This window comes from Helianthus annuus, chromosome 13, assembly GCF_002127325.2.
Source record: "Helianthus annuus cultivar XRQ/B chromosome 13, HanXRQr2.0-SUNRISE, whole genome shotgun sequence".
Taxonomy (NCBI): Eukaryota; Viridiplantae; Streptophyta; class Magnoliopsida; order Asterales; family Asteraceae; genus Helianthus; species Helianthus annuus.
In genome coordinates this window covers 69,301,075-69,311,248 of record NC_035445.2, presented here as the reverse complement: position 1 = coordinate 69,311,248, position 10,174 = coordinate 69,301,075, and the positions used below count along the sequence as shown (strand labels likewise).

At 38.3% G+C, this 10,174-nt stretch overlaps 1 protein-coding gene across 1 annotated transcript; it reads left to right on the top strand.

The window, feature by feature from the left end:
- The first annotated feature begins 6,566 nt into the window (after positions 1 to 6,566).
- Positions 6,567 to 8,631, top strand: LOC110898079 (arogenate dehydratase/prephenate dehydratase 6, chloroplastic). The gene has a single exon (XM_022144810.2). It carries the CDS (start codon positions 6,868 to 6,870, stop codon positions 8,104 to 8,106), a length of 1,239 nt encoding a protein of 412 aa, XP_022000502.1. The 5' UTR covers positions 6,567 to 6,867; the 3' UTR covers positions 8,107 to 8,631.
- Positions 8,632 to 10,174: the final 1,543 nt, after the last annotated feature.

Genomic DNA, 10,174 nt, shown 5'->3' with positions numbered 1-10,174 from the left:
GAGGCAAGGGTGGAGATCTTTCTTCCATCTGCTGTGAGGAAGTAGCAGCAGTGGTTATTGGTGACATTTGTGTTGTCACCGGCAGTGCCTTTGGGATCTCATCTTCCAGAGGTGCCTTTGTTTTGGGTTTGGGGGGCTTTCTGGATGTTTTCTTTTTGGTCTTTTTAGTGGTGGCAGGTGTGGGTTTCAAAACAGTGGGTGTGCTGCTTTGATCACCTGGAGCAGTGGGCTCAGCAGCCGATACCTGAGGAGCAGTTTCATCTGCTAAATTCTGCTCAGGCACCTCTGCTTTTGTTTTATAGGTGCCAACATTCTAGAGAATGTTTCAGGCGTTAGACCAGTTATTTTAAAATGAGCACCTTGTTTGGGCAAATCTGCATCTTCTTTTTCAAATTTTTGTTCAAAATAGTAGCTTAAAAACCTTGGAAAGAGCAGAAATGCTTTGCTATCAACGTTTTTTACCAAATCATCAAAAATCTCCTGGGAATAATTAAAATTTTCATTATTTAAAATAGCATATCCCAGGAATTGAATCTTTGATGGTATTTCGTTGAAAGCTGTTGTTTTATTAGAAACACACATCAAAAGAGTGTGAAATAAAAACCTGGGCGCAGAAGGGAAATATCCTTTTTGTAAGGTATCTCTTTTTGATTGTTCTGCATACCCTCTATTTAAGAAATCATTTTTCAACTCGGTTTTTGAAAAAGAGGTTTTACCTTTTTGATCATCGAGTTTAAAGACTTCTGAAATGGATTGTGGAGAAATTTAAATCTTTTTACCCTGTATTGAGGAGTTGATGGTTGTGACAGTGTCTCCTTGTTTTTCAAGGGTAGCATTGTTCCAGAACTCTCTCTGGGTTTGTAGATAAATGGGAGCGTCTGCTGTTAACAAAGTTTTGTACTTTGACGCAGATAAAGTGTCGATGATGGAGTCGAAAGTGTTGGTTGTTGTGGGTTTTGTGAGTATACCCAAATAGTTGTGAGGGGATTTGTAGCGAATTTCTGTGGTTTCAACGGCCATTTGAGTGGCGTCTGTGGGAGCAGAGGAAGAAGATGATTTTGATTTTGATTTCGATTTTGATTTCGATTTTGATTTTGATTTCGTCATTTTTTATGAAGAAGATCGAAGAATTTTTTGGAGTTATGAGTGGGAAACTGCTTTGTGAAGAGAATGTTTGGAATTCAATTCGACAGTGAAACCCTGTTTGGGGTTTTGATCAGGGTTTTATTTAGGGAAAAAGTAAATACTGACGTGGCAGCGGTTATAATGATCTGACGACTAAAAACTGACCACGTGCCAACCCCTGATGGAAGAGTAAATAATGAAGGACAGTTGTTTTGGGAGCCACTGATGGATCAACCATCAGTAGTTACAACGGTAATAAATGGATCAGTGGGTGATTTTAACTATCAGTGGATAGCACATCAGAGGATAGAACACTGATGTTATACAACAATGCTTATCAAGAAATTGAAGGAGCAGGGGTTGACTTTCAGCAGTGGACAGACTTTAGAAAGCGATTGTTTGAAACACAACAGTAGATGAGGAAAAACAGTGGTAGAAAACAAAATGAAAACCACTAGTATAACAATTGTTAGTGCAGCAGTGTTTAAACTTTTGACAGATAAAATTTGAGCATCTGCTTGTTCAGGTGTGAGGATTGATTTTGTCTTGTGTAAACACAATATCATGTCCAACATCTGTTATCTTGCAAAAATGCTATACTTAATAATTACATTTTAGATGCAAATTATCAAGATTAATTTGTCAGCAATTTTTCTAGGAAATTTTTTTCTATGTTTTCCACATGTTCACTATTTTCTAACAGTGGTTTAGCATCCCAGATGATGAGAACTTCTTTGCCGGGGCTACTCATTTTGTGTCTAATTATTTGAACTGGAACATGAGTTTCTCAGTAGTTTAAAATTAATTTGCAATCAATTTTAGATCTGTGGTAAACAGGCTTGAGCTTAATATGACCTTGACATGTGCACCATTTCCTTTTGATCATTTTTAGGAAAAGTAATTTCACCTAAAAATAAGGAAATTACCAGAGATGCAGCTTTTACTATATATAAAAAATATAAGTACAAATTATATTATTAAAAAAAATAATATATCTGGCTTTATTAGAGAAAAACACCTTAAAAAAAATAAAGGATGTTTTTGAAACAACATCAAAAGGATCTGGTAACTCTTCGAATAAGTTCACAATCATATCATTCTCAAGCTTTTAAGACCACTGTTTGGATTTTCTTATCAAATGACTGCAAAGTTTTCTTCTAAGTTCAATCATTGGGATACTATTTTTACTTGAACTTCCCTGAATCAATGAATGCACACAATTGTTTTATGACCATTCCTTTCCCCAATTTTGGACTCTTAAGTGTTTTATGTTTATACTCTTTTCTTTTGACTTCAAAAGTTTTGAGATAAACACACTTTTGAGTTTTTGTTCAATTTCTTCTTCCCTTTTTACCCTTCCCATTCATAAGTACAAAAAATACTTACTGGGAGATTTTATTGAGGAAATACTTAATCCAGAATCATTTTTCAGTAATGTTTTGAGATCTGGCCACATTTGTACATGTTTTATTACCAAATCTCACATTACGTATGATTTGGATTGTTTTGACCCCTGTTTTTCTTAATGTGTTTTGACAGGATTGATTTGGTCCTTTTGAGGATTCCCAACCTGCTTTTTAACATATACGATTTCATGACTAAAGTTTTATTTTCCTCTTTCTATGTTAGCAAAACACTAATGTTTATATGAACATAGGTTTCGTTAATCCGAGGTTCATACTTTAGTATAAAATATGATGAAATCATCACAAAATTTCATATCAACAGGTGAGATCAATTTTGAATGAAGATAGTCATATCATAGTTACCAGACATGTTTTCAGATCTGAAAACTATGGGTGATTTGTGCATGATATCACTTGTTGTTTGAAATTTGTGAATCTTATGACATCTTGGTTGTTTTACAGAGCTTTAGAATAGTCACTTTAAACATGATTTCTTATTGCTCTGTTTTTCAACTAAATACGACTAACCTTAGTATCAATGAATTGTGAGCTGAACTGTTATGTCAAAATGACTGTTAAATCAAATTTGACTGTCCAAGCTCTGATACCAATTGTTAGGATCGGAGGCTCTCACAATTGTGTTTGTTTGTATAAGTTGTACATTAAGAGAATATGAAATAATGTAAAGTGCAGCGGAAATGAATACAAACTTTGTAAACACAATCAAAGAAGAGAATAGTATGATAAACAAATGCTTCACATTAAATCGAATGATTGAATTACAAAGCAAATATTCACAAGCATGCTTACAATACTAAACTCCCCCTCAGCCTGATGCTCCAAGGTTAGTTGCACAAGATGAAAGGATTAGACATGAGAAGAAGAACTTGCTCAGTCAATCAAATGTAACAGTACAGATTACTGTTACATTTATAGGTAGTCCAAACCACTGGGCATCTCAGCTGACGTCACCATGAAAGTGACATCTAACATACTAACAAACTCTATCTACTGATCTATACAACCTCTGCTATGCTAACTACTGATATTACATTACATTGCATAAGATGAATCAAACTGCTGTTGCATCCTTCCACTGCTGTGAATCCAGCAGTACTTGTCATGATCAGCAGTGCTTGACTCAAGGCAGTAGATTGGGCAGCAGGGCTTTAGTCTTCATCAGTCTTTGATCTAATTAGCAGTTTCCAGTGTCAGCAGATGTTGATAAAGGCAGTACTTTGGAGTATATCAGATGTTGGAGCCACAGTCAAGGGGAAAGCTTATAGTAAACAGCTGCTTATTGTGAATCCATTGTTGTGATCCGGTTTTGGCTTTCATTATCTGTTCCTCTGGTAGGGTTCAATCCCAACAAGGGCGCTATAGGCGATGATGTGGCATGATGGAGCCCTCCATACCTTCCGGCCTAAAATTATTTGATCATGATATCAGTTACTGCCATCATAAGTTTGAACCTCGATTTTCTACTTCACTTAGCTTCAGGATCAGATGACTTAGTACACTCCCATAACATCTCACACCTTGCTTGTCTCAGCCTTTGTGTTTTCTCATCCTTGATTTTTCGTTTTGTTTTTTTTTTTAAGTTTTTCTTTGATCAATGATTTTGGCCTCATCCACTTCCGGAGGTCCGACCAGGGACGGAACTAGTGTTATAAGAAGGGTAGCACGGGCTACGGCTCAACCCCGTATTCGTAGTGTATTTTTTTCCGGTTTTATACAAAAGATACCCCTAAACAAATACGAAGATACCCCTGGCAAAAAAAAAACTTGATATTATTAAAATCCATTTTTTTATAAGCCCAAGCCATTTACAAACCAAAACTTGAAGAATAATCAAGCACAAATGATAATGTAAGCCCAAATTAACAATAATATAATTAAAAGGAAACCTAATTGGTAAATGACAAAGCTTAGCCCAAGATCCAAAATAGTAAAATAAACCTTTTGATTATGGGCGACAATTTGAAAGTGGAAACCAAACGTCGAACTCGAATGATAATATTCAAGCAAAGATGACATTGATGCAAGTTTGAATGCTACGAATGATAATATGCAAGAAAATGTTGGTATTGGTCCAAGTAATCCTACAACTTCAATTCCGACAACAAAAGGTATTATTGATTCGAATGATCTTCCTTCGGATCCTATGATAAGCCACATAGCTAGTTATCACCCTAATCAAATAGATGACATAAGAAAGACATATCTTGTTAAAAGGGTTTTCAACCCAAAGTCACGTATTTGTTATACTTTGTTTATTACTGTTTATTATTATTATATGATTGTACGGTAAATTTTTTTGGGGATACCCTTAAACTAATGGGCTAGTTCCGCCACTGACCCCGACCACGGCCTCGACCTGTTCCACGTTGGTCCGCTCCACATCCATTTCCACCATAGTTCCGTCGATCTTGGTATGAGTGTTTTTTGTTTTGTTTTGGATATCGATTCAGGTGAACAAAAACTTGACATCCCTTTCGGCAATGGCTTCATGGCCTTTAATGCGTTCTTCGAAGGCTTTTAGCCGCCCTATGTAGTCATCATCGTACACACTGCTAAGATCAACAAATTATTTCGATCGTGGCAACTATCTTGATGAACCTTGAAGGCATACTTTCAAGAGTAAAATGCACGGATGGTCCTTGTGGTTTGTCAAAATAACACCTTTAGTCCCAAACTTTTGAAAATTACCCTTATGCTCCCTATGGTTTGCTCAGTTAGTCATATAGTCCCTAGAGTGGATAGAGGTTAGTTTTCTCTGTTAAATGGAAGTAAAATGACTAAAATGCCCTTATCATTCACCACCCCCAATTGAAGCATATGGATCATAACATCTAACATGACATAAAATCCGTAACAATACATCATAATCAATTCAATTGGATCGGCGAACAAAATGTTAAAAACGATTGAGAAAATCTCTTCACCTCTGCTTCACTAAGCAATCGTAAGGTGTCGAGAACCTGCTTGCCCATCGGAACTTGCGTCTCTTGGTCGGAACCCTAGATTGAGTCACCAGAGACGTCTCTTGGTCGGAATCATCAGAGACTTCATCGGGACACTAAACGATGTCGTGTTTCTCCACCCCATGCCTCTCTATGTCTCTTGGTCAGAATCAAGAGAAACTTCATCATGTAATGTAATGCCTTTGAAAATCAAAATACAATTTTAAGAACACATATATTGCATTTCACCAAACAATTTCCTGGTGATTCCTCCTCCTCTGGTGCCATTACCGCCATTGGCGACGCATTCCGACCATCGTCCGGTCAGATCTGCAAACCGAATCGGAAACCCATGCCCCTATTCCAACCATCGTCGCATCTGTTGTTGGAGGGTGAATTGGGTATAGATCTGGTGATGGTGGAGGGTGGTGGTTTCAGTGGTTGTTTAAGTAAGTGGTGGCCGACAGCGGTGTTAGGAGGTTGGAGGTGGTGGAGGTTTTATGGTAGTGGTGGAATTCTGGTGAACGAGGGAGGAGAGAAAGAAAAAGGAGGGGGTGGTGAATGATAAGGGAATTTTAGTCATTTTACTTCCACTTAACAGAGAAAACTCCATCCACTCTAGGGACTATCCGAGTTACAACCGAGCAAACCACAGGGAGCATGAGTGTAATTTTCAAAAGTTTGAGACTAAAGGTGTTATTTTGACAAACCACAGGGACTATCCGTGCATTTTAGTCTACTTTCAAGCAATTTTTCACAACCATAGTTTCTTTTAAAGTTGTTTCTTGTTCCTGGCGCATTAAATTTGCTAACTAACTCGGATACCTTGCAAGTGAATTCTTCAATATTGTTTCTTTGTCTCACATCTTCAATTGCTCAAACGGGTCACTTTTAAATCGAGCCACATCAAGCGAGCTTTTTCCAAACTAAATCTGAACAAGCTCCAAGCCCTAGCTTTTTGGACAGCCTTATATGCTATGCTATATATATTTATGGGTTACACACCTTGGACATTCAGTTAGAACAATGCTAATTTAAAACTAACTATGCCTCCAAAATTTAAAAATCAAATAAATTCAATAAAATAACTTCTATACTTATCTGCTCAAATTAATTAATTAATTACTTCCTTGCACTCTAAGTTTCCTAAATGTAAACTTTTTTCCATATCCAACAAACAAAACAAATCTATTTTATTAATTTTTTCAACAATGTCATACCTTAGAGTAGTAGGTGTGAGCTTGACCCATTCAAGTCTTCTCTACTCTTTTCCTTCATCCCAATATAAAAACCCAATTCTCCTTCACATTTCTCAGCTTGGCGATTACCCCTTCACCAAGCTTCACCTCCGATATTTCATATAACCAGAAAACATGCAAACTTTATCGCCGTATCCCAAAATTACTTTCAAGCCACTAATGCAAACGCCGTCACCGTCACCCGACCCTCACCGCCTCACTTTCACCGTCCAATCAACCGCACGCCGTTACCACTCTAATCCAACCGTCTCTACAACGGTTCCGTCAGTCGGTAAGGTGGTGTTACAGCAGCAGAACACCGAGAACACAACCGGTACAGATAATAACAATCACAATAACAATAATAATGATATTATCACCGTTGTTAATAACCGCAACATGCTAGATCTGAATCTGATATCGGTGAACAAGTTTCCAAAACCACTCACCAACACTTCACCGGCTGCAAACCACAGTTCAAGGTTACGTGTAGCCTATCAAGGTCTTCCCGGCGCGTACAGTGAAACCGCCGCCGGAAAAGCTTATCCGGAGTGCAAACCTATTCCGTGTAACAATTCAGAACTCGCATTTCAATCCGTAGAGCTTTGGATCGCCGATCGAGCAGTTTTACCGGTGGAAAACTCTCTCGGTGGCAGCGTTCACCGGAACTACGACCTCCTCCTCCGCCACCGACTCCACATCGTCGGCGAGATCCAGATCTCGTTCCGCCACTGCCTTGTGGCCTTACCAGGCGTCCGTACGGAGCACATCAAGCGCGTGATTAGTCATCCACAAGCTCTCGCTCAGTGCGAGTTAACTCTGAACAAACTCGGATTCGGATTCAACCACGTCGTTCGTGAGGCGGTGGCTGATACCGCTGGAGCTGCGGAACACGTGGCGGCGAATAACCTCCGTGACACGGCGGCGATTGCGTCACCACGCGCTGCCGAGATCTACAATTTAAACATACTCGCTGAGTCGATACAGGACGATTCGAGTTGCGTAACACGGTTCATGATGCTCGCACGTGAACCGGTGGTGGCGAGAACGGACCGGCCGTATAAGACGAGTATTGTGTTTGCTCAGGATAGAGGAACGACGGTGTTGTATAAGGTTTTATCGGCGTTTGAGTTTAGGAATATTAGATTGTTGAAGATTGAGAGTAGGCCTAACCTGAACCGGCCGGTTCGAGTTGTGGATGATGTGAATGTTGGGACGGCTAAGCATTTTGAGTATATGTTTTATGTTGATTTTGAAGCTTCAATGGCGGATGTTAGGGCTCAGAATGCCATGGCTGAGGTTCAAGAGTTCACCAGTTTTTTGAGGGTGTTGGGTAGTTATCCCATGGATGTGAACCCTACGTGGGGAGAATAACTGAATAACGGATGAATGACGTCATTTATTTTATTGTACATCTTTTTAGGTTTTTAAAACTTTTGTGAATAGTTAACTTATTTTTGTTCGAGTTAACTGTGATTTATATCCATGTGATTTGTTAACTTTTCGCATTTCAGATCAAATTTTAAAACTATACTATTTTCTTTTCTAACGTACTCAAAATGTGTTATTTCAGTCCAAAAAACTAATCTCAGTTAAAAAACTCAATTAGCTCAGAGGTAAAATGGTCAATTTACAAAGTGGTTTGTAGTGAGGGTATGTAAAACCTCTGAACCACTATGCAAAATGACTATTCTATCCCTGAGCTAAGTGATTTTTTTAAACTGGTGTTAAATTTTTGAACTGAAATGGCACGTTTTGATAATGTCAGGGAGGAAAATGTTACAGGTTTAAAATTTGGTTTGAAATGGGAAAAGTAGACAAACCACAGGGACGTAAATGACACTTAACTCTTTTTGTTTTGAATTTTTAGGTTTAAATAAAACTAACAAATTGCTATAATTACAGATTAACAATCATAGAATGTCAATGGTCTAATATCGTGGCTTTAAATATTTTAAAGCCACATAAACGAGTACATATTATATTACATTTTTTGTTGGATAAATTTGATGTATGTTATAACAATATTTAATTTGATTATGAGGTTGTTAGGAAATATGGGCATGCACATTGGGTTAAATATAATATGAAATTGTTTTTTGTCACATAAGTTAGGCAAATGATGTTGAATCCTGTTAAGGGTTAGGTAGTGGTTGCAGTTTCTTGTATACCTTCCTTGTTTACCTAATCCAATATCTACGTGGCCTTACCAACCTCAATACTTATAAAATGTGACATTGGTTTGAATATAAAATGTGACTTGTGTGTAAGTTAAACAAAGGTTATTATTATTACATATTACGTTTGCCAACTAATTAATGGATAAAAGACACTCATGAATCTTTTTTAAAGTTTATAGACTTAATAATGCAGAAAAGAAAATATTTTTTTTGAGTTAAATGATTTAGCCACAGGAAGATATAGTCGAAGAACTTGTGTGTGTACAAAACAAAAGTGTGCGCATGCATGCGTGCATACATTCATAGATACATGTATTAATTCAGGAGTGGCTAAATGCACCTTTATCGATCTATTGAATGTACCCTAGATACGTGAGATTATTTTTTAATCGGGGACTTTACTTCGTGTTTGGAGAAAGAATGATCCGTGGTTTAACGACACCCATTAAATGTAATTGAAGAACCAGGAAGTCAAGTTCAGGCCGAAGCCTGTAAATGAAGATCTGGATCTTGTTAAAGGTTGAGAGAGTTTCCTGCAAAACAGAAAACCGTTAGGCTCGCCGCAGAGATGGGAGGGCCACTCTGCGACCACCCTCCGGCGTGAGGATAAGTATTGGTAGAGAGAGAAAATAGAGAGAGAAAATAGGGACGAAGGTTCAGAGAAATCGTACTTGGATTTGTACTTGAGGGGGTATTTATAGTAGTCAACTGAGATGACGTCATCCGTTTGGACGCACTTGAACGGGGGCTCGTCCTCGGAGTTTTCTGGCGTGGGGCGGACATGCTTTGGGTGCCCGCCCGAGTGTAGTCCGGTTCGTCTCTGGGGTCATGTCCGGCTTCGGACATGTGTCTTCAAGTCCCCTAGTTTGGGAAGTCTTTTTATGAAGACTTTGACAAACTATTATTCCAAGCTTTTTTATCCTGTTCAGATGACGTGTCACTGTAGGAGTAGTTTTAAATTGATTACGTGGCGTGTTTTGTATGGTGTGGGTGACCTTCACTATTTGGACCGTCGGTCACCTGCATGTGACGGTAACGGAACCCTTGTTGGGAATCGTGGGAAGCGACGGTTGATGTGACTGACCCCAACCGACTTACATTTTTCTATAAATTCAAAATTTTACCACTTCATTTTTACCGTTTTTTCTCTCTTTTTCATTCTCCTCTGCTGTTACCCTCTCTAGTATCTTCTTCTTCTTCAAAGAAAAAAAGTGCGTCTTTGTTCCTTTTTACTTTTTACAGTTATGGCTCCGGGTAAGGAG

Bases quoted from the DNA above. Each gene is read 5' to 3' on its own strand.
- LOC110898079 (XM_022144810.2), top strand. From the start codon at position 6,868: ATGCAAACTTTATCGCCGTATCCCAAAATTACTTTCAAGCCACTAATG.